The sequence below is a fragment of the Lissotriton vulgaris genome, chromosome 10 (assembly GCF_964263255.1).
Source record: "Lissotriton vulgaris chromosome 10, aLisVul1.2, whole genome shotgun sequence".
NCBI classification, from domain to species: Eukaryota; Metazoa; Chordata; class Amphibia; order Caudata; family Salamandridae; genus Lissotriton; species Lissotriton vulgaris.
The window spans coordinates 749,514,018-749,539,546 of NC_141698.1; the positions used below are offsets into that span (position 1 = coordinate 749,514,018).

Sequence of the window (25,529 nt, forward strand, 5' to 3'; positions counted from 1 at the left end):
TTGGATATTTTATGTAAACTTGTAATGCTTCAAACCTGTCCACAAGTTTCTACTTTGTTTACATTTTAAGGTGAAATTTATAGGACAAAATGAGTGTGTGCGGTATCCCACCAGCAATTACGTAATAAATATATTTGGGCTGAAAGCCATGTCAAGAATTCCAAGAGTAATATCGGATTATTGTTTTTAGGTCTGTCTAAATTTTGTGCTATCAGAAGTAGACCTTTTTGTTTCATTTGTTAGCAAGACATTCAGCTTGCTTTTGTATATTTCAGTGGCAGCAGTGGAGGAAGTGGAAGTCGAGAAAATAGTGGAAGCAGTAGTATTGGCATTCCCATTGCTGTGCCTACACCTTCGCCACCAACTGTGGGACCAGGTAATAAGATTTATTTCGTATAAGTCTTTGGAAACAAAAGTATGAAGGGCTTTTGTTGCTCCATACTCGCTTCTATCATAGTGAGAATCTCTCTGCTTCTGAAGCTTGACCAGAATGTGAAACAGTAGATCCATTTTCTTGTGTTAGCCATGTCTTAGTAAATTCTGCTGTATCGTGTATACTATGCACAATGTAAAATCTCCATGCGTTTCTTTTATAAATGCACACAAATGTCAAATATGCATCTGTCACCTGACACTTGTGAACGAAGGGGCGATCAAGTCAACTTATTGCAGCAAAGTACCAAATAATGTATTGTTCTGCCTAACTCTGCACAAGGAATCCTTATCAATCAATGTGTCTCTAAACTATTTCTCCAAATTAAAATTGCTTTTGTTTTTTATTAACACTAAAAGGTAATGTGTGTTCCCTATTGGTAAACCGTATGAAATACGGATTTCCATGAGTCCTCTTGCCTCATAGCTTTTACTCCGTTTAAAAATGGATGGCTCTAATCTGCTTCAGAATGTCTGCAGTTGCAGCTTTATTTTATTTTCAGGTCGCTTGTGATGGGCCAACTCGGTCAGTGTGGCAAATCAACGTTTTTATCTTGAACTGTCATTTGTGGCAAATCATAACCTGTGTAGCTTCTCTTATTCAGCTAAGGATTTTCTCTAACTGTGCAAGAGAACTGCTGAGAACCCACTATTGCTAGGGATACTTGCAACTGCTTCCACCTACAGCTGATCATTTAGGTTACTATAGTCCAGATTCTTAGTCCTCTTTGAGTCCTATAGTCTTTATGTATCCCTCAAGTCAGTCGAATTAGTCGGTTACTGAGGGGGATGTCTTCATATGGGAATTTGAGCCTACTCCAAAATAAAAAACAAAACCACCTTACCTCTCATTTCACAGTTTTCAATGGTAAGTACACTGCTAATTCAAAACATATTCTCGGACAATCCTTTGTCAGCACCCTCTAATACTCTGTTCTTTGTCAGGCCCCTGTGCAGGCCTTTCAGTGCATAGAAACCAATTTATTGACTTGCAAGCTGCCTAAAAAGTCACTTAAGTGAGGAAACGGTTTTTCAGAACCACTTACCAGTTGTAGGGTAGTTATGTATGCATGGTAGTCTTCTTTAAATTACAGTATGAAACAATCACTTAGAAGCTTAATAATGTCATAGTGCTCAATAATGCTTATTAGCATTTATCATAAACAAATGAGATGGCGATCTTCTGACAGTCATTTATTGCTGACGGGTTTGTGTATCTGTCTTTGCCTTCTATCTGCTGATTACAACCGGAGCCATAATTTACCACAGTTTCTAGGTCGAGCCTAGAGCCAGCGTGCATGCACTGCTCTGTGAGAATTATTGTGGAGGAGTAGGGAATAGAAGCCCCGCCCACACTGTCCATATTTGCCATTGGCTTGTCATTGTCCGTCCTAAATGCTGGCTTCTGATTCGTCCATATGCTTGTTAGTCCCTCCTTAGTACCTCCTCCTCTTCATTTGTCACATCCCATGGCGACTGGCCCCGTTACTTCAGTTGTTACTCGTTATTTAGACTGTGAGCACTATTTTCTTTAATGAGGTTCTCCTACTGCAGGCACAACATGCTTTGGTGCCTTCTTTACTATCCCCCCTTCCTCCCGTTGGTGTGCCTTCTCTCTCCCTCCCCCCCCCCCCCCTCCCGTTGTCGTGCCTTCTCCCCCGCCCTCCCTCCTGTTGTAAGTGATCCCCCCTGTCCTCCCATTGTCCATGACTTCTCCCCGCCTGTCCTCCCTCCCGTTGTCCGTGCCTGCTCAGCCCCGACCTTCCCCCTTCCTCCCTCGCTCCCTCCCCTCCGTTGTCCGTGTTGCCTACCATTTTCAACGCAAAAGGTCTTGCATAAATGTGAGACCTATTGCATTGCAAATGTTTGTTATATTTTGCATTGACTAAAGACTTCTTACAGGCAATGCCATTTGTTGCTTCTCATGATTGTAATGATAAATGAAAGGCTAGTCTTAATCGGGAGACAGCCTGTTGGAAAACTTTTATGAAGTTCTTTCAGAATGTCACTTTCCACTAACCGGACGTCGTTCATCTATTATGCAAGATGTAAGGCAGTAGCTAGCTGCCATCAACCTTGGACAATAGACCACTTGTAGAGTTGTGCAAAAGATTTGCTTGGAGACCAATGAATGCGTTCTTCCAGCATTGTTAGCTGGCAGTGCTTCAAAGGCTAATTCTTATGTATGCCACACATGTATAATTAGTTTTGACATAACTCCTCAAGTGCTTTGTTACGCTTCACACATATATAGGATCCTTCAGTCATTTACTCTATAGAATGCAGATCTATGGAAGTTAAGTACAGAAGATAATTATTGATGAGACACAAGCATTAGTGCTTTAAATTCACATGACAATCTATGTGCAGTAAAGTTGGCATCAAAAACCTTCAGAAACACTTTGTATTTAAAGATAGTTTTGTCCATTAAGTGTACTCTACAAATGTAGTTATGCCTTTGTTCCTTGCAGAATGGTAACAGATTCCCCAAAAGTTTGATGACGTTGAAGAGTTATCCTATGGTGGCAAGACAAGCGTGCTTCCTTTTTGAATTTGTACTATGCTGATTTAATAGATTAACTCAAAGAAGCACTCAGTTTAGATCAGGGATCTCCAACCTTTTCTGTAATTGAGGCTACTTATGTTCTATGAAAATGCTCCCGAGTCACATTAGTGTCATAATAGTGACCTTGTCAGACATGATTACACTAGTGGCCACCACCGGCAAGATCACCAGCAGTAATCCCCTCAGTGCATCATGCAGAGTTGCGAGCACTAACACCTCTACATGGGTAATACTTGTAGCCATAGTTGAAATGCCCCAGTCAGCAGGGTAATAATAGTAGTATGGCATGATTCATCACTCAAATATAAGCCTTAAATATATTTTCGAAATCGATTTTCTCCATATGTCAGTGTTGTCTTCCCAAAGACAAACTTTTAATTTTGGTATACAAACATTAATTCAATCAAAAAACTTTCTAATTAAGTATGCACACATGAGAGCTACTTCCAGGTAGCTGGAAAGCTATCAGTAGCTCACAAGCTAGTCATTGGAGAAGCTGCCTTTAGATGTATTTTTGTGGACTCCACCACTTTGTATACCCACAAGGAGGAGAGAAAAGGGACCAACAAGGGCAGGCTCCACAGTCAAAGAATTAATACACAAAAATCCCTACAAACTAACTTACGGGGGGGGGGGGGAGGGGGGGTTCCCCTACACGCCAGAGGTGACATGCTTCATCATGGGGAGTACTCACATAATGAAGACTAGTCAAGATGCGGGTCATAACCCCCGTGCTGTGAGGGAGGAGCTCAGGGATGTTTTCAGGTGTATGGGGTATTCCTAAAACCCAATGAGAAAAAATAGTGATGGCAAAGATGCAGTGCAAAAAAAGTGAGTGAGTAAAACTAGCTACAGGGTTAGCCTGATTAGTTTGATCCTTGCTACCCTGTGCCAGGGTTAAAAACAGAAGACATAGAGTGCGGCTACACACATTAGATGCAGGAGCACTGAGTAGTGATCGACATGTTTCAGCCTAAGATCTAGCAAGTGTTGTGGCTTTCATCAGGATCTCTATTATGGCTACTGCTGTGTGAAAAAAGTGAATAAATAAAACATGATAACAAAGCATTGGATTGTTGAGATTCAGATACTAAACCAGTGATCCATGAAATTCGAAAGATCGCATTCACTAGTTGAACCTGCAAGAATCAGATAGAGTGACACACCTGTCCTGGGCTATTTGCCATAGGTACACACACTGCTCCAACCCATCACGTTGTTGCAGTTGCCGGGGTGAATCCTCGACACTTGCTAGGTCTTAGGCCGAAACATGTCGATCACTACTCGGTGAGCCTGAATCTAATGTTTGTAGCCACACTCTCTCTTCTGTTTTTAATCCTGGCAGAGGGTGACTCTCTGATCTATTACCAACTAAAAATTATTGCACAGGTGTTCTAGCTTTGTTTTTTGTAGGGCAGACATTTCCTTCTGTTGTACTCTGCTGAAGGGTGTAGGAGAGTATGGTCTGCTTCCTATGGTCACCCCCACTTTTTGCTTTTGCTTTACTGGTTTTCGACTTAGATGTGGCTGTGGGCCTGCTAATCAGACCCACAGCCCAGATGCACTCTCTCTAAACTTACCATATACTCTAGGTACATCCACAATTGGGAATTGGTTCACCTTGTCAGCCCCTGTAGAAGTGTACCATAGGTACTCAGGGCATAGGTGTAACCAAGGCCTACCAGCCGCTGCAGCATGTATTATGCCACCCCTGGCTGGCCACTCAAATAGACACAACTGGCTGATCACTCATCTGGGGCAAAGTCGTGTAACCACCCCTTGCTTAGGTGTAGTATTCCTATACCTACTTACATATAGACACATAGTAACCTATAAGTCACTCCTATGGCAGGCCTTAACAATCCTGGAGGCAGAGTGCTTGGTTTTATGTGAGATGGTGCTCTAGCATGAGCTGAGCCTGTCTGCAGCTTTCGGAACCATTTCCTTATAGCTGTTATATGATATTGCCATACCATATACTCTTAAGTGCATTATGAACCTCGCGGTTAAATGCTAACTTTGGTTTGGCTTTATCCAAACATGTCGTGTAAGGTGTCATATGCTTTGGAATACTACCCCCTCGCCAATTCTGGCGACGGGGGTAGCATTCCACCTTTCTAGAGGGAGAAGACATGTTCGTTCGGACTATCCCGGTTAAGGTTAACCAGAGCCCCAGCATCACAAAATGGATGCTGCTGCCACAGACACAAGTCTGACCTCCTGCTGCTGGGAGTCCTTCCAGTCGGGGAGGTTTGGACAATAGGTTTCCTGCTTGGGGAGGTGCGAGCACCACCCCAGACAGGAGGATGTGTATTAGGACAGGGAGGACTGAATAGAATCAGACACTGCCTGGAGCACTCTAGGTGCTCATGCATACCCCAGTTCAAACCGGTTGCTGGGGCACTCCAGCCCCAGCGTGAAACTGCACAAAGGAAAGGGGGTGTAACCACCCCCCTTCCTGGTCCCACCCATAGGAGGGACCTAGTGACCAAATCAGCCCCCTTTAGTTGTATAAATGTAGGAGCTGACCCAGGAGATATTAGATTAATCCTGGAATCGATTTGAACTGAAACTCTGGACCCTTTAACATTCACCTGAGCTGAAGACTGAAGAATCTCCCTTGTGGCCATGGAGTGATACCCTAGGCAACCAGGCACCATCCAGCAACTCGACGGCTTGCTTTGTCCCAGTCCCCGTTCCCGCTGGAACCCGAGCACAGAGCCTGACAAGACCTCGACTCCCGGACCTCTCTGACCCCACTGCACGACTCCAGCACAGCTGAGCCCTGTGGAAGGCGTCTGAACCCGTGGAACCAGGCAACTTGGAAAGTCTTCAACTTGCTAACAGCACAGCTCCTGAGGCATCCTCGAAACTGTGCACTGGGGACTGAGACACTCCGACACCGAGCTCCACCTGCACCGAAGATCAGCCTCCACACTCCACGAGATCTTCGCTAGCACTGTCACGTGCACGGGAGATTGGGCACCCTTGGTTATTAATGTAGAGCATTTTATGTATTTACTTTAGTATATTATTTTATAGGCGTTTGCTCCTGCTCTGGTGCAAAACTTGACAAACAACATGGGCATATCCTCCCTACTAACCAGCCCCTCCTCTGGGAGAGACCCCTGAATCTTCCCAACCCTTTCCTTAGGTTATTTAAGGGCTTACCTGTGGGTGGAGTCCCTATATTCGTCGTGTGACAAGATTCAGATCCGAAACCGCTTTATCTTCATCCGTCTGGGCACTTTGGGCTTCGCTGAAGTTTGCTTTCGGAACCAAGACTGCTGCTGGGAAGAATCCTGCTGCTGGTCTCAACGTCCTGCCAGTCTTCTGCGTCGTCTGTGCCTGCGCTCCATATAGGTTCTTCTATATGCCTATAGACATCCAAGACACTAAAAGGAATCTCCCTTGAAGTGAAGGAGTCACTTCCCTGCATCTGTAGGCACCGCAACAAAGCTGACCACTCTGCTGTTCCTGAGCTCCTACAGACTCCGAAAGGTTCAGCAACACAGGAGTTGGTTCTGCAACTCCCTTGAGGCCAGCACTGTCTTCATAGCAAGTTTGAAGCCAGTATCCTTCGTCTGAACCGCTGGAGCAGTACCCAGGTGCACCACGTCGACATGCCGTTGCCAAGTCTTGGTGACTCTATTCACCAGAGATGTTTGGGCTCCAAGAAGCTTCAACCTCAAGCATCTCCTGCAACCAAGAGCTTCACCTGCACGGCATCCTTTGCACCGTGGGCCTGCATCATCTGGTGTGCTGCTCAAGGTCCTCTTGCGACTCCTGTGCCTTCGGCCATGGGTCCTCTTGAGTGTCTTCTTAGGCTTCAGTGGGCTCCCCTGCTTGCTCAGGGCCTGCTCTGACTTACCTACTCGTGGTGAGTGACTTGGACCTTGCTGGTCCTGACACTGCACCTTTGTCTTCACCTATGTTGGTTGCCTGTGCCAAGGCTTGTTGGTGCCCCTGCCTGACACTGACCCCCTGGCTCTTGACATCTGACGTGGGACAGTTCGTGAACGGCTCCTGGTCTTCCAAAGCGTCACCTGGTCTGCACAGCTGCAAATTCAAGGGCACCGTCTACTCTCCTGCATCCCTGACATCGGTGGGCATTCGTCCTCCTTGCCTTCTGGGCACTCCTGAGTGGCATAGACTCTGTCCCCTCTGCTTGCAGGTACCTCTCATCTTGAATCCACCTTTGGGTTCCACCAGACTTTCACCTTTTTCGCCAGCAGCAACTTAACTGAAGTATTCCATTGTGGTCTACGGCGGTTTCTGCCGTCACATCGCACCTATGCACCCGGCTTACCTGGTGTAGGTATTCTGGTTCCTGGGGTATCCATGGGTGGAAAGACTCTCCAACCTTTCACCTCCCACAGGGTTTCTTCAGGGTCTGCTGAGAAGAGTCCTTCTTTTTTAAAACTGCAACTGCGACTTACCCATTGACTAGTATTGAGCACGCAGTCGTGTTCCCACTCTGCACATGGCCTCCGTGGGGTTCCTGGGAACTTACCCTGGGCGGTTCCTTGGGTCCCCCACTCTTCTACGTCTTCTGGGTCCAGTCTCGACTTAGGTTGTGGTTTGCATCCACTATTTTAGTATATGGTTTGGTCTCCCCCTGGAGACCACTGTGTATTTGTGCTACTTACGTGTTTCATTATCAACATATTATGTGTATTGTGGTTATATCTCTGGGTAGGAGATATTGCAATGTGTTAGTGACTGTTTATAACAAAAACTGATTTTTATAACTACACTTTGTGGTTCTTTTTCACTTAACCTACACCATAAAAATAAATATTGGTAAAAGAATCTGCTTGACACTCCTTCTGGACTAAGCCTGACAGCTGCTCTCCACAACTACCACTTAAAGCTTTCTAAAGTAGTCTAAGACCCAGACAACCCTTATGGTGATTTTAGGGAATAGTGCAGGGTGCTTCAATTACATACGTGAGCACCATATGCTAAGTCAGCCACCTACATTCTGTAAAACACATTGACCACTTAGTGTATCTTCTTTAGTGGCTCATGTGCACCAGACACGTGTTTGAATCATTCATCACAGCTGCCATTATAATTTTGATGAAATGACCATATCGTTTGACACTTAATTTACACTCTGTTGCAGAACTAAGTATCCCTGGAGTGGGCGTACAAAGTATTGGCATGTGTTGCGTACCATCACCCCTTTTCCATTGCCAGCTAGGTGGTTTGGTGAACTAAATTGGCAAGAAACATTTTTAGAAAATAAAAGCTCCCTGTGAAATTCGATCCGACAGAAGTGGCATTTTGTGAATGCCGGTTTTGCCTTTGTTGTATTAAGCACACCATACTAACAATTAATGCCGACCTGCCACTGGAGCAATTGTGAAACAAACAGTAATATGGCAGTTTTTGTAGCATGAATCTTTTCTGAGTTGATCTGATGTGAATTTTTCTACCATCTGATTTTGGGTCCTAGATCGGTCTGGAATCATGCCATGGAGTCCTTTTTTCCATTTTTTTCTTACTTTTACTTCTCTTCTGGGTGTCGCCGGATCATTTGGGGCATATCCTTCTCTTTGTGAATTCAGACATATTTACTGGAAGCCTCTCTGCCTGGTTGTCATCTTTAGATTCTTCCATTGTTTCTTGAAGCTAGATGGGGGAGCTTCAAGGCACTCAAATGTATTAATGGATCAGTGACTGATCAGACTATGCAGTGGAACTGAGTGAGTGTTGAGGGAAAGGAGGGAGGGCGTGTTTGACTTTACTTAATGATGAGAGACGCTTTGACTAGATTTTAAAAGGGTGGGCGGCAGACGTTTCCCAAATCGGGTAGCCAAAACTCATGTCAGGGAAATGTGGGGTGGGGGTAACAGTTTGGGTTCTTGAGTTTGTGGTCATTGGGAAGCACAGCAGTATTACACAGACATGTCATGAGACGAAACAGAGGGCACATTCCATATAGCCCCATCTACATGCTCTAGTAGGCCGTCTGGTACCCAGTGCTGCCATCAAAGGTGAGTGGTCAGATATCCTCCAAGGCCCAGACAATAATCGCCATAAAAAATAAGCATAGGGAAGGAAGGATGCTAGAGATGGAGCATAGTTTCCTTCGGTTGGAGCGGACCTGTATAGTCACTGGGGACGAATCGTGCTTCCTGCACCTGGTGGCAATGCGCAACTATTACCACAATCCTGTGATGCAGGCTGCCTGCCAGCACTACCTACCTGGGAGTTCAGAAGAAACTTTAGGACACAGGAGACAAAGCGGGTCGCCTCCTTCCAAAGTTGGAGAGGAGGAAGGGTGCAGCGAGGTGGGTGGCAGCAGTGGTGACAGACATGGGGGATGTGGTCTGTTCACACGGAGCATTGCTAGTGTGTTCACAGAGTACCATCATAGACTCTACAAGGCCCGGAGGGAATGCAGAGATCAAGAAATGTCAGAATTCCTGAGACGAGTGCCCGTCCCAGTCTTAAAAACAGTAGATGGAGACGCACTTGAAGCTGACTTCACACTCTTAAGTGGAGGAGGCAGTGAAAGGTCAACAGTCAGGAAAGACTCTGGGCGCCAATGTCTTCCCGGAGGAGCTCCAAGAGATTAGCCTCCCTCCTTAATCTACACCTGTTAGATCTGTTCGGAGCAGTGAAAGAAGACCCGTGTCTAGGCCCGATCTCAGCCACACCATTATCAGTCATCCCAAATAAATGTAAACCACCTAGATTGGTGCGTGGTCGGTGGGTGTTGGTGCTGTTCCCAGTGTGGTCGGCCACCAAGAGTCGTCCCAGGCTGAGGGAGTGGATCCGAGGATGAGGAACTCCTTGTTGTCAGAGTTCAGCTTCAGACAGCTGCTCCTCATCCAGTCGGCGACTGCCTTCATTCCTTCGTGGAGGTTGGTTTTGGCCGTGTGTGGATCCTTGGTGAGGGAGAGGATGAACTGGGTGTCGTTGGCGTAGAAGATGTTGAGGTTGTGGTTGCGGGCCACTAGTGCGAGGGGGGCCATGTAGACGTTGAACAGCACTGGGCTGAGGGCTCAGCCCTGAGGGACGCCGCAGATTATGTCGGTGGCTTCGGATCGGAAGGGTGGGAGGCGGACGCTCTGGGTTCTGCCGGTGAGGAAGGACGAGGTCCAGTCGAGGGCCTTCTCTTGGATTCCGGCCTCTAGGAGGCGTGTCTTAAGAGTGCGATGGCAGACTGTGTCGAAGGCGGCTGACCGGTCCAGGAGGATGAGGGCTGATGTTTCGCCGTTGTCTATTTGGCACCTGATGTAGTCTGTGGCCGTAATGAGGGCAGTCTTGGTGCTGCGGTTTCGTCTGAATCCGGACTGGGACGGGTCCAGGATATTGTTGTCTTCCAAGTGGCGGGTCAGTTGCAAGTTGATGATTTTCTCGATGACTTTGGCTGGGAATGGTAGCAGGGAGATGGGCCGGAAGTTCTTGAGTTCCTTGGGGTCTGCTTTGGGCTTCTTGAGGAGGGCGTTGATTTCGGCGTGTTTCCAGCTTTCCTGGGAATGTCGCTGTTTCGAAGGAGATGTTGATGACCTTCCGTAGTTGGGTTGCGATGGCTGCATCTGCTTTGTTGAATACGTAGTGTGGGCACGGGTCACACGGAGATCCTGAGTGGATGGAGTTCATGATCTTGCGTGTCTCGTCGTCGTTGACGTTGGACCAGGAGGTCAGGCGGTTGGCACTGATGGTGTTCACGGGGGAGGTGGAGTCTGGCGTAGTCTGGGCGGTCATGGTGTTGAAGCTCTCATGGATGTCACGATCTTGTGGTGGAAGAAGATGGCCAGTGAGTCACACAGTTCTTGTGAGGGCGGGATGTCGTTGGTGCTGGGGTCGGAGAGTACAGACCATTCCCACATGCTACAAGAAAGCAGGAATTGCACTAGGAGAAACCGATGTGTCCTTTCACGAGGAAAAAGGTGGCAACGCTGGGCTTTCTAGCAATCGTTTCCATTAACATATGTATGGCAGCAAAATGGTCATCCATACATACCTTTAACAAGCACTATTGAGTGGATATCATGATCAGTAGAGAAGCACAGGTGGGACAGATGCTAATAAAACACCTGAATTCAAGCAGGCACACATTTCAACCCAACCTCCAAAAGCAGAATTCTGCTACAAAATCAGTGCTCCGCTATTGAGTCCAGAAAACTAAATGACTACTTATCCATAGAAGTCGTTTTGCAGCTTGAAGAATTATCTGGATTCACATGCTCTCATTTACCTAGAAATGTGGTGCCTATGAGATAACAAAATTGAAGGGACTTGAGTGAGTGGCAAGCCAATGAGAAGGGGGGAATCTAAATATGATGACGATGCACAAAGGCTCCTAGGCCATATGCCTTGCATCATAAGTGGAAGGTCATGCTGCCAAATGGCTCTCGACTAATCCCACCAGGTAACAAAATAAAAAAAGACTACAACCAGTGAATTCCAGTCCTATCAAGGACCCAACCACTAGATGGTGAAATAATGCACAGCATGCAAATCCCGAAAAGTTTTCCAGCTGCAACACAACCCCTATGTGTAAGTAACCATTTAGTATTGCCACTACAGTACCTGTGCAAGCACGTTTATTTTATTTTCCATCTGAGAGTACAAAGCTAGTGCTGTTTTTTGCTCATTTAGGTTTTGTTATCCAAATGTGCATCTTCAGGCCTACCAACAAAAGTACTCTGAACTAATCCTAGCCAGTATACCAACCCTGGGAATCTCCTTTGACTCTATTGATACAGTTTGTGAACTGAACATCACAGTCCTTCTCGCCTTAACCGCAGCAGAAAACTGCCGCGGTGCGGGCGTTCTAAAAGGTGGGCGGGGCTTCGTCTGCCATTGGTCGACGGCAGCACTGGGGAAGGAGTGCTCCTGTCGGGAGCAAGGAAGGGGTTAAGCAAATCGTTGTAAATAAGAATGTAGTTGATCTAACACCTACATCGTAGATCTTGGGCACAAGACCCTCTAGGCTTATAATCTTTTTTTAATTTAAGATCTACAGCTAGAACGTAGGATGAGCAATTTCTAGGGTTGTTACTCGCAGCTCTGGGCCTGCCATTTCCTCAGTTTCTGCATTCAGTATGCTAATAATGAGCCTGTTGGCTGGACATTTTCTGAAACAAGTGGCATTCAGTATTGGGTGTAATTATAAGAACTTGTTCTGTTTGGGACATTGACACTGGCAGCAACTGTTTTTTTTAATCACTTTTCAATGGGTTCACAGTATTCTCAATCCGAAAGAGTACAGTTCTAATAGGAGTCCAAGGAGAGATCTGCTGGAGAATGGATAACTTTTCAGTGATACAGCATATTTATACGTCTTTACCCAGTTCAGACTGTATACGTTTATTGCTTTGAATAATAATAAATTATGTTTGTATACATTTCAATATACCATTTTAATAAGATTGCATTTTGGCTACCTGCCACTTAGCATTTGCTGAATTCCTTCCCCATTAACTAATTAATGAACATTAAATGTAACAGCTGGCAATGCATTACGAATGCTGTTTCTAGTACACAAAGATGAGCAATACATTATAAATCCCATAGGCCTACATTGATGATAAAAATGTCTTTTTACTGGCAAGTTTTGAGTTTAGAACATGCGTTTAAAAAAAAACAAAAAAGCGCTACTGTATTTAGCAACTTGCGCTTCAAAGTGCAAAGCTTCATTTTTTTATTTTTAACTTGATGTCAAACAAAATACCCGTGGCATCCATCACAATTAATGTTTTAAGTCCTTACTTATTATCAGTCACAACAGTGAATGGAATTTATTTGTATGCTTCCATTATTGAAGACATCCAGGACTTTTGATTGCTGTAGTAAGTTTGGATTGCCATGTCTATAAGAAGGCATTCTCAGTAGATGCGGCAAATGTGAGAGTATGAAAATATATCCAATCCATCAGTCATAAAAATAGAATCCTTCAGTTTGTCTTTTAAGGCGAGGTTGTGAGCTGTAGAATTGTGGTTAACATAAACTATTCTGTACATCTTCATCTTAATTTTAGTGGTGCTACTCGCCTTAATGGATTGAGTGTTTAAAGAATGCATACAGAGAAAGAAGTCACTTCAGAATTAGATGAACACTATAATACCTCTTGTATTGATGCAGAATTTTCTCTTCAATACATCTGTGGTGTAAACTTCTATTGTAATCCTACATTAGAGGCCAATTAGTAACCTTACTTTTGTAGCACCTTCCTATTTAGATCAGGGTTGTAATACCTAACGATAGTGCTAACTAAGCTTACAAAATGTTCCTGCAATGGTAGGCATGCTTTTGGGTAAGATTGCTTTAGAAACCTTCATCGTCTTTTGCCGCAGGCTGAATGTTTAGATGTAAGTAGTTCTTATCTGTGCTAATAAAAGTTCTAGTAGTAAAGAATCTGGGCACTATTTATTATCTTTCCATGTTTTTAAACTTCATATTTAAAGTATTCTGGCTTGTAAAAATGTGCTTTATTATTAAATATTGTGTGGTAATCTACTCCAGTGATCATTCTGCAAGTACATGTTATTGTGTTTAATTAACACAAATGTTTACACCCAAAATAAGTTTTCAATGTTTTTGAAAATAGGCACTTCATTTTTCAGACAAACCTATAGGATGAGGTGGTTATTTCAAAAATTGTATTTATTATATATTTTACCAAGCAGTATTTCCCTTGGATGGTCTGAATGTTCAACAAATTGGGAAAACATGAGTGTGTAAACTGTTAACATATTCGATGTTTCTAACCAGAAACATTCATATCATTAAAAAAAAAACACACACAAAGTTGTCACAGTATTTATTCTATTACGTCAGTATGTACTGTGAAGTATGAAAAAGTACAAAGTTAGGTGCTGAAGTACGTTGGAGTTTTCAAAGAATACTGCAGCAGGAACTGTTTTCTATGGAAAAAAGTAAAAGAAAGGATAGGTTGTTCTTTTGTCGTAAACTATGAATATAACTTACTCAACATTTTGTGTAGGGTGATCCAACCATGTAGCAAGAGTTTTCCTGTAGCATTATATATTCCTGTTTACCCAAGGATGTTACTTATTTAAAAAATGTACAAGTAATTTGGAATACAATGATTACTTCGATATGGTTAGGCACATTGAAATTAGTTTAAAGACACTGCCCTTTTAATGCAAAAGAAAGGGGCGGCAACAGAAAGGTTTTGGAAAAAAAGACATGGAAGCTGCAAAAACGAAATATAAGTGTCTAAGCAACAATTCTTTTTGGGGGTCTGACCGCCTTACAAATCTACTTCTATACTGCACAGTGGAAGACTGCAAAATACTTCTTTATTTTCCAAAATGCAACCATTTCCAGATTTTAAAATGTTGGAGGTATTGCATGAGAGATGACGTATAGTCTCGGAAGCAGATGTAGAGAGCTAATGTAGGGAGTAGCTTGGGATCTTATCTATTTCCAGCCTTTTAAAAACTTACACACATTGCTTTGAAACAGATACTTCTAAAACTGTATTCTCAATAAATTATAAAATAAATCTCCTTAGCTCGCTGATTTCCTGCTACCTGTTCACATGTGCTCTTTAGTTGTTGAATTCTAGTGAGACTACAATAGAAAAATGTGGAATCATCTGACCAACTGCTGCTGTGGAATGCAATATTTAACTCGTTTTTGTAGGATGGATGAGGAAGATATATGTGAATTTACAAAAAGGAAGATATGTATGAATATACAAAAAATGTTCACTTATTTTTTAGGACGATAACTGTCATTTCCATGAAAAATCCATAGCTAAAACTGTGTTTTCTGAAAGACTGTGAATCAAATCCCCAAGAGGCAATCAACAACTTTCACATTATGGAATTTCCCTAAAATTCACCACATTGCCTAAAATAACATTGGCATCAAACCAACTATAAATGGTTTGTTCTGAATAAAATCCGTTTGCAACCTTTGCTGTGACCCTTAACACAGTCCTTTCTTCCAATGTATTTTAACAGAAGGCTCATAGCTGCTAAAGCAAAATAAAATAAATTGGTGGAGCCTTGTAACTAAACTAAATACAATGCAAACAGATAGAATCATGTTTCCTCCCATCAACGGAGTGTCATGAAAAAGGTTATATAACAAATAAATGTGTGAACTGTACCCTAAATTCAGGTATCTGATTTACAGGATTACCTTAGGGGAAGAGTGTAAACAGGTAGGTATGGACTAGGGTTAAAAGTGGGGCCAGCTGTCTCAACCCAATCAATAAATGTAAATCCAGTACTTGTATAGCGCACAAATCACCCCCGAAGGGGTATCTCGGCGCTAAGGGCCGTTGTGAAGATTAAGCGAGCTATTGCCCAGAGTCTCATGGTGCTGGGCAGACCCCTGCCGCCAGAGCCAGGGATCGAACTGTGATCTCCAGCGTCCAGCATCAACTACCAGCAGTACCCTTCCTAGGAAACAATTTTGATTAATTACTGTACTGGCAGTTTCTAGACTAGTTTGCTGCCATCTTTTTAATAATATGTTGTATAAATTATGTATTGATTTTTTTTCACTGTTGGGATTTGGACCATACATGAAACATTGTAACTGCATTTATTACGATAGACATCATTCACTATCAGAAAAGGAAAAGAAAGCCAACCTGGAAAAAAAATCACATCTGGTTCATCTGTTCTTATCACGTTTGTGTTTTAATTATTATTTTTTTTTACCAGTTCTTGGTAACATTCCTAAGAACTGCATATAGAGTTTAGTACTAAGACTAACTGGTTGCTCTCAAATTCCCCTGTTGAAATTACATGACAGGGTTCTGCTTGAATTAAAACACTTGCCATTTCCAATCTTCCTAATTGGATCATAGCAGTGTGTAATAGAAGTTCCTATTTTGTTGCCAGTTATCTACTCACAAATATTTTCCTAGAATATGATTTTGTTATCTGATAGAGACTACTAGCCACAGATTCCTTAACGTAGAATTATCCCCAGGCGTGAGACTGGATCCGGAAAATTCTTTTTGCCACAACATCTCTGTGCGCCGGGGGGGGGCGGCACCACGTGACTCCGCCCTGACGTTGTCCGCGTACGTGACGTCAGCGAGGTCACATAAGTCCCACCCGGGCGCTCTGACATCAGTTTTCCTTTTTTTCCGCGTGCAACGCGGATCTGGAATGTGTTCCCTTAACCTGTTTTCAGGCCTTCTTTAATGTCTTGTGTTGGGATCAGTGTGCAATGCCTTCGGGTTTCAAGTCGTGTACCTCTTGTACGCGTCAGATGTCGGCGATGGACTCTCATCCTACGTCCATGTGGTGTTTGGGCGAGCACCATGATTCTACGGACTGCGACGCATGTCAGCATCTCAAGCCGAAGTTCGGGCGGGAGCGCTGGATGAAGTTGCTTTCGGTCCGCTTGTCCAGATCGGTCTTGTCGCAGCGCCTGTCCCCTACCTCAGAAGGGTCCAGAAACCGCTGATTCCGGCTGAAGCATTGTCCTTCACCGAAGCCCCACGGACGTCGTTCGCTCACTGGTACGCCCTGCAGCTTGTCACCGAGGCATTGCCCTCGTTCTGCGGAGGGCGCGGGTTCCTCTCGGGTCGTGCGCCCTTGCCTGTCGCTACCCTATCTGCCGTTGGGGCGACTAGGGACCAAATAAAGGCCTACGCTACGGCTTTTCAGGCTTCTTTGCCCCCCCCCCCCTCTTCCTGAGACGTCCGCGAATCCCTTGCCTTGCGCGGGGCCTTCTGCGGACTCGCTGACAGCTCCGGCACCAACACGTTCGGCTTCAGGTTCTGGAGATGTAGTGTCGTCGAGATGCATCCCTACGGGGTTCCCCTCTTCGACCCACGGTGCCCCTGCCTCGCCGCAAAACCCCACAGGTTTCCCTTGGCATCGTAGGAGGTCGCCGGGACTCGCGGTTTGTCCCCTTGGTCCTCTGGGTAGGCGACTGTCTTCCCGGAGGCCAAGTCGAAGCCTTTTCGGCGCTGACGGCTTTCCTCTCCGGCCCTGGCAGCGCCGCGGGTGCAGGCCGGGACCCGTGCGCCTCGGAGTCCTTCTCGGCCCTCTATGCAGGCGGCTGCCTCGTCGGAGGTAGAGTCGCCACCTTTTCAGCACCGTTCATAAGCCGCTCCGGCTCAGACCCAGCCCCTCTCTCCTATAAGGCACGTGGTGGTGGTCGATTCGGCACCCCTGGTGTCCACCTCTGCATCGATTGAGGACACACCGGTGCCCACCTCTGCATCGATTGAGGACACACCGGTGCCCATTGCGGACTCCACGGTGCCGTCCCGGTGTCTGGTCGTAGACTCTCCTCCGGATGTCCCTTCCTCTCTGGAGGTTTGTCATCTCCTCATCAACGGAGACTGGACGCCGCACCCTTGCTTTTTCCCCGGCGACTTCCAGCGCAGGCTCTACGCTGTCTCAGCGGCCTCAGCCCCCAGACCCTCTCTTCCGCAGCTTGCGGTTTGATGCCCCGCAGGCTTCTCTTCCTCCTCCGGAGACCCCTCAGGCCCCTCATTCGCCCATGGGTCTTTCATCCTACAGGCGTTGGCCGTTTCTTCCTCCAGCTGGTCTCGGGGACGGGCGGCTTAGTTTGCAGCCTTCGCGAACAGAAGAGTTGCTCTCACCCCCGCGACGCCCTGCGGAGGGGAGTGCAGCCTTTGTGCGGCCCATTTCCACGGCTGCTGGCATTTTGTAATTGGGCAACCCGGTCACTCCTCTTACTACGGACCATTTGTTGGAGGTTCTCCACCAGGGCTTTTGTGGAGGGAAGTGTCTTCTCTTTGAAGCTTTGCTCCACAACTCTCTTCTGGGAGCCTGGGTGCGTCTTGCTAGGGGAGATCCGGTGCCTCAGCCGCTTCTCCACCGCCACCGTCCTGCTCCGCGTGATCCAGTCTGCCTTTCTTCCAAACCCTTCTGCCCAGGGCCCTGTCCTGCAGACTGCTTTTCCTTCCTTGCCTTCAGTGTTGCTCTCTCCATCACGGGAGGCCCGGTGTTTGGACTCCTGGGGGCGTAACATCTTCGCTTCCACTCATGCTGCTTTGCGCGCGCTGAACACGCTGTGTGTGTTGGCCATGACTACCTTTGGCCTATGGGATTTCGTGGAGACCCTTCTGTCTTGCACCTCCCATAAAGGTGTCTGCCACAATCTGCGGCATCATTTACTGGATGGTCAGGAGTTGGCTGCATTTATTCTCCGTTCTGCCATGGATGTCTCTGATTCTCTCGGCCACTCTATGGTGAGTTCTGTGGCTCTCTGCCGCCATGTCATGCAGGATAGCGTCTTTCCGGATAATGTTCGGGAGCTTCTTGTTGATCTGCCTTTTGATGGGATTCTTCTGTTTAACACCCACCCGGACTCCGCCATTCAACAGCTCCTACCGGGGCTCCGTCCTCCTTCCCCTCTGTAAGCTTAGGCTTGTCGGTACTCTGGTGCCTTCTGGGAGACGTTTATCCCGCCTTTTCTCTTTGGGCCTAGTGTTTCGGTTTCGGTCTGTGTGTTCTGTGGCTTGGAATGCCTTCAGGGTCCCTAAGTTGGCCCCTCTGTCTTGTTGGCAGCTGGTACAGCCTTTTGACTTTTGTGGTGGTGGGTTTTTTGGCTGTTGATGAAGATGTATAGTTCCTCACGTTGGACCATCTGTGTATTTTTTGGCTGTTTGGTAAGCCGTCTGTGGTGCTACCCACAGGTCCTTTATGTTCTTGGCCTATGCTGGGGGTTCTTCCCTAAGAGGTGTTCAAATGTTTTGTTTTGGGACGTGTCATACCCTAGGTGGGGTACTTGTAGGATTTTGTAAAGCTCTGTGCTAAGCTGGGCGGGTGTGGATACCTTTTCAGTTCCTCGCCTTTTCTGGCGTCACTGTATACCGCTTACTTCGGTCTTTTTTCTTTGGTCTTTTTTCTTCTGTCTCAGTGCGTCTTGCGCTGTTCCAGGTTTTGTCCTGCTCAGTATCCAATGGTGTTTCTATTCTTCGCCTGCTGGGCTTACCTGTCGTGCATTTTGTCCTGGTCTCGGCGGATACCTGCTTCTGTGCGTTTTACCTTCCCTCTTCAGCCTCTGGAGCGCCAGACTGGTTTTGTCATGCCGTCTACGGCGTTGTCGTGGTGTTTCTACCTTGTTATAGTTCCAGGTGGGCTAGGATATTCCTGGTGTCCTCCTGTGTTCTGATTGACGGCTTTAGGCTTGTACTACTTTATCTTCTGGCCTGTCTCACTTCTTTTCATGGGTCGGGTTGTGCCTCTGGGACAGTCCTGGGGCTTGTTCTGGGGTTCTCTTACCTCTGTCTTCGCTTTGAGCTTGGCTTGTTTTGGGCACACTACTTCATAGTATGTACCAGCTGCGCATGTATGGTCGTTATGGTCCACCTCCGTGGGCCTCGACGAGTATCCGTGGCTCCTGTCCCTTGCTCTGCTGGAGCCTTTCACAACGGCGTCTTCCTTCTCATGCATGCGCTTCTCGACTGTGGGGCCGTTCCTGCCTTGTCCCCTGCCTCGGGACTGATGCTCGCTCAACTATTTCCTTCGCTTTGGGAGTTCTCCTGAGGCGGGATCTGCATCTGTTTCCACCTCTTCTGCTTGGATTTTGCGGTGGTTCTTTTCTCCCTTTGGCACTGTCTTTGTGCCGTCTGTTCCTCCGGGTACTCTGGCGGGCGCCATTTGCCGCTGGGGTAGGCTTGTGGTTCCTAGCCTTCCCTTCTTCATGTTCTTCTTTGCTTCTGCATGGTGGGGGTGGACCGTCCTTCCTGTCCCCATGACACATTCCCTGTTGGGGCCCTGTGTTTTTTCCAAGCTGGTGAGGTTCTCTCGCAGACCCTCCTCCCCTCTGGGTATGGCTAGGGTATCTATTATATGTTAAGGAGTCTGTGGCTAGTAGTCTCTATCAGATGTACGAGTTACTTCCCTTCGGTAACGATGTATCTGATAGAGACCCTTCTAGCTGCAGATATCTTCACTACTCGCCCTTCCTCCCCGTTCTGCGAGGACCTTCAGCTTAGTCTTCTGCACTCGCCTTCCTCCAGTGGCTTGTCTTCTGTGAGTGCCCTCTTTCACTTCCTCCCTGTAGGGGTGCTTTGTTCTGTTTGTGTTCTGCTCTTCCTTTCTAGTGATTAGACGGTAGGTTCATGAGTACTTCTGCATCCCTACACCCTGGTTATTTCAGTGTGGGACCTGCTCATAACCTATCTTTTTTTCATTGCTAAAGGTTTCTGACTCCTCTGAGGTCCTCTGGGTTGGGGTCTCTTGGCTGTGCCTCGCCCCCTCCCCCCCTTGGCTCTTTGCAGGGGATACAGTACTCCTTGACGGTATTGTCTTTGGGTGCCTTGTTGTTCCTCATCTGTTCTGGGCTTGTGGCTCCTTCACTGTTATAAATTGTGGTTGCAGACTTTGTTGTCGGTCATGACATTTTTCACTGATTTATTTCGCACACTGTCCATGCTCTCAGTTTTGTTTCTGATGGCTCCGCGTTGTGGCACAGAAAAGTTCTCCAAAGAAAACTGATGTCATTGCGCTGGTGTGGGACTTTTGTGACCTCGCTGATGTCATGTACGCAGACAACGTCAGGGCAGAGTCACCTGGTGCCGTCATCCTGCGCGCAGACATGCTGTGGCAAAAAGGATTTTCTGGATCCAGTCTCACTCCTGAGGATAATTCTACGGAATCTGCGGCTAGAATCGTCTCTACCCGATACATCGTTACCGAAGGTAAGTAACTTGTACTTTAGTACCACATGCTAAATGTTTAAACATTGGCCAATATCTGCTTTTGAACATGATCTAACATCAATGTTAACTATTTTAATAGCACAAATGGGTGCTCCGCCTCCCACTGGAGCTCCACCGCCGCCACCTCTATTTGGGATGGGCAGTATGATAGGTGAGATTTATAACTGTGCTGACCTTATTTCCTCTGCCTTGGTTGATTAGGAATTAACCTCTCCTTCATCGGGTTTTGATAAACAACCTGCATGTACAGGTGATTTTAAAAAGGGATCATTGGGTTTCATCTGTGGTTTCAATTAACAAATTCTCTTCTGAACTAATTTATGTGATGAATGCCTCCGAATATGGACAAGCGCATAATTGAAACCTGTAGAAAATTCAGGCATTAGCCTTAGCTGGTGACAATTGAAAAGATAGGTCTTACACCCACAGAGTAGGGCCCAATTCATGAAGGACAGTACAGTTTTGACAAGTATGAATTCTATTTCCATACATATTTCTACTTCCAAGATAGAAATTAATTTCTGATGTTGTAGTATTAGCAAAGAATCCAGGGGCACTGAATGAATCTGACAGCTGTGGGTAGGGTAATTCAAGTGCTCCACAAGAGTAAATGATAAACGAAACAACCCCATCCTCTACACCCTTATTAGGTATGGGTGCTTCCCCATCTTTACTTCCTGCAGTTTACAGGAGTGCTTTCATGTGAGCTTCCAAGATGGGAATGTATGTGCACAATGTTAGAGAATATCTGTAAATTCATCAGTGTGTGTATATTCTCTGAATGTTGCAGTGCATCTCCACTGGACTGTTCAGGCTCCGTTCCCAGTATGATCCTGTAATTACAAATGCTACAACTTTATTTTAATGCTGTTTCCCTATAGTTTTATGCAATTTGCTAAAGAAAAATTCCATGATTGCTGTCTTTATACACCAAAGTCGAACATAGATGCACAAAGACTTTTGTAAATTGGACAAATTGTGTCTACTCTGGCTATAATACATAGATAATCCATGGTTAGTTAGAACAAAAAATGAACTTTGTTGTACCAGTGCAAAGATCCTATAAATGGAAATGAAGTCAAAGTAAAACACAAAATCCAGGCAACTGTAGTGAACTATGACGTCTACTGAAAGTTAGCTGTTGAACTTCTTTAAAACCATAGGAGATGGGGGGAAGATACATTCATGTGGTCCATTGAACGCGTCTTTGACTAGTACAGAACTGCTTGAGATATAGTCTTGGGCCCATACATCCCACAAGTGATTGTCAAGAGTAAAGTTTCAAGGAGTAGATCTTCTGAGAACATTCTTTGCTATTACTGTTGGCATGACTGAGAGTGTTTCATGTGGAAACCGCTTACTGGGATTTGACAATTATGTTTTCCTAACATTTCTTGTGGTGAAGTTAACCTTGAAGGGTTGGATTCCGGCAAAACTTCCAAATACATTTTCTTACTCATTCATATGACCAAAGGACTAGTAGATCATAGCATACTGATCAGTTGTTTGTGAGTAGTCGTAGGCAAACCGATAACTGCGACTTTAGAGAGGAACACAAACGAGTGTGGTTCATGTAATCTTCCACCAATAAAGTCCTTTGAAATAATGCATCAACTAGCAAATAGTTGTGTGAAGTGGACCCCAAGTTTCTGATTTGCCGTAACATTATTATCTAAGGGGAAGGGTATTCTAGATAGGTATTGACCAGGGTGAAGGAAGGCTCTCCATTCCAACTGAGACCTTCTGACTCCTTCCCAATCAATAACTGCCTGTAGTTCCATGCTGCTTGTATAATCTGGCTTGATTACTGCACTATTCGTTACTAAACCAGTGCGGTTTTGGTTTTAATTGCATGCTGTGTAATTTATGGATTGCATTGTATACTGTTGCAATTCGACCCTACATGAAATAAACGTAGACATCAAACACTATGACTGTATTGCGGAAATGTGAAGGGAATAAAAAACCAACCTGGGGTCCACTGAGTGGTTTCTCCTCACCGTCTCACATTTGGTTTCGTTACCAATACTAGCTAACAAAGCTGCACATCAAGTCTCCATCTTTGAACAGCTTGTCTGCCTTCCTCTCACCCCACTAATCATCATACAGGTTTACCCATGTTTTAAAACAATTTGCCTTTTTTGATTTTGATTAACAGATCACGAAAACATCTGCTTTGTGTTCAATTGCCATTAACGTACCTACTTTTTTTCTTTCAATTAATGTTTACAAATCAACTTCAATATGTTGCTGAACCTGACCTAACAGAAATGTAACCTATTTTATTAGCACAAATGGTTGCTCCGCCTCCTACTGGAGCTCCACCTCCCCCGCCAGCACCACCTCTGCCACCTCTCTTTGGGATGGGCGGTATGATAGGTGAGATTCGTATCTGTGTTGACCTAATTTCTTCTACCTTGTTTGATCAGGAATTAACATTGCCTTTCCTGGGTTTTAAAAATGGTTTGCATGTACAGGTGATTTAAAAATATATCACTGGGTTTGGATATATGGTTTTAATTAACACCTTCTAATCTGAATTATTTGTTATGAAATAAATGCCTCCAACGGTAAATGAACAAGAGACGAATTAAGACCTGTCAAATTCGAGATTTATCTTAAATTGGTGAACATTGTTGCCCATCTTTAACTTCTAGTTAGAAATTAGAGCTAATATTACAGTCATGCAAATCAAATAAAACAGTATGGGGCCCGTTTCACAAAGGACATCTTGAAAATTCTGCTTCTGCGTGTCTGCTTTCATTTGTGGAGTAGATTTCTAAATGTGTCGAGTCCACAGTACAGAAAGAAATCAAAACTACTAAGGCCAAATTCTCTAGAGAGTAAATGAAATATGTATTTGCACAATGAACCGTATTAGCCCCAGAGTGAAAATATTATTCTCTGCGTAAAATCACTTTCCAATACACCACCATTAAGTGTGGGGGTTTTCATTACCCCCCCCCTCCATTGAATTGGAAAACAAAAAAGAAAGGCAAACACCCCTAATCACACAGACTTTGTATTACCCATGCTACATCGCAACAGAACTAAAGGCTGTTTTAACACCTAACCAAAACATAATCCTACACCAACCACAATTTCACAAACACTATCTGACTCGTACTATCCATCTCATAACAATTAAAAAAAATCTCTAATAAATCTACTTGAGCAGGGCAGCCAGGGCAAGAAATCTCAGTCCCAGAAGCACTTACTGCTGCCTCACCTTGTCAAACACTCGAGAACAAATCTTAACCAGTAACAACGACATAGCACAAAGATCTCAATGGATAAGTCGCATGATAACCCAGATGCATACTATTTCTTCCACAAAAGAAAAATAGTGCATCTAAATATGTTTGCTTGTGAATGATTGTTCATTAAACCAAATAAATAAAGTTTTGATTTAGTGACTGATATCACTAGACTGTGTTTGATGGCATGTGTTGCTGTAGATAGACATGATATGCAAACTCCTGCCATCTAGTGTTGGGTCTGGAGTTGTGCAAGTTGTTTGTCTTCAAAGAAGTCTTTTGCGTCATGGGATCATTGTTAGATTGTTGTTTCTCCACCATCTGGTTCAGACGTGTGTGCCTCCACTCCCTGTTTAGACACAGTTTGGTACGATTCTTCGGTTACTTTACTGTCCTCGATGGTAATGTTTATAATCACGCTTCCTACTTCTGCACTACTTTCCAATTTTGTTGGTTCAGACTTCTGGCACCGCCCTGCTTGGCCTACCTTCCTGCATGTCACCAGCTCCATCGAAAATGCATTTCTAATGGAATATAAACCCTTCAGGCTTTGCCCGTGTTGCCATGCGAAATACCTGCACACTGATCAACACCTTGTGTGCAACGTGTGCCTTTTGTTTGACCATAAGGAAGCCTACTGTGATGCGTGTAAGGCGTTTCACTCCAAGAAAACCCTTTTGGATCTAAGGACTCGTCTGGAAATGTCTCAGAAAGCCATAGAAGACACTCCTGACCTTTTCAGTGAATAACACGCTCTAGAGGATCCGACCAACTAGGAAGAGGAGGCTTTCTTAGTTGACTAAAGCTTTGGTTCCGACCTGGCGGTAGATAAGGAGATGCAGGAACTACCATCTGGTCAGCGCGTAAGTACTATGACCCCAGCCATGCTCCTCCATTTAAGCCAGCCAAAAATCATTCGGGCCCCCTCTAATAGAGGTCGACAAACCACCACTGCCTTTCAGCCATGGTGGATTCTGAAAAACTGTTTTGGACGCCCATCCCTCGGGCCCAGCGCTGAACATTTCTACCAAAGCCAAGCTTTGGGCATAAACCTCTTCGGACCAAGAACATGCTTCAGTACCGGCCCGATCTTCGGTACCGATTCAGGTGCCGACCCCCATCTTCCTTGGTGCTGACTAAGCCCCCCACTTCTAAGCCAAAAACCTCTGTACTGAAACCTTTGCAGCTGAAAGACTGAAAAGCATCATCGGCTTCCACGTCTCGTGTGAAACCCATTATGGAAAAAAAGTGGACATTCGTCAGAAAAAATTCAGAAACAGGAGGGAACTGGTTGGATCCTTGCGTGTCTGCCCCAAAATAGGAAATTAACATTTGAGGAGGCATTTGATATTCCTCTTCCTCCCAGAAAGAAAACGAAGGACATAGCCACCAACAGTGTCTACCATCCTACCCCTACACTGCCTTCTCCGCCACCATCCCCTCCTCACTCTCCACCACCACTCTTTCCGACACATGACTCACTTGATGTTTCACCTCAAGGGTCACCACACTGTGGAACTAGGGGGGGTTTAGGTTATCCTGACCTTAGGGATAACTGACATAAATCCCACTACCCCAAATAATCCAGCCCTATATCCAGCTCGCCCCTCCCGTG

General features: G+C 45.3%; 1 protein-coding gene across 36 annotated transcripts in view; it reads left to right on the top strand.

Annotated features, from left to right (window-relative positions):
• ABI1 (abl interactor 1) overlaps nt 1-25,529 on the top strand; it is a 391,827-nt gene that overhangs the window by 301,746 nt on the left and 64,552 nt on the right. For 12 of the 36 annotated variants that reach the window (XM_086941627.1, XM_086941646.1, XM_086941649.1 and 9 more), the window contains one exon: nt 276-376. In XM_086941627.1, the coding sequence (XP_086797753.1) occupies nt 276-376 (101 nt within the window). Of the gene's footprint in view, nt 1-275; nt 377-20,736; nt 20,809-22,946; nt 23,037-25,529 lie in introns of all 36 variants that reach the window. The other 24 variants (XM_086941617.1, XM_086941621.1, XM_086941633.1 and 21 more) reach the window with 3 other exon arrangements.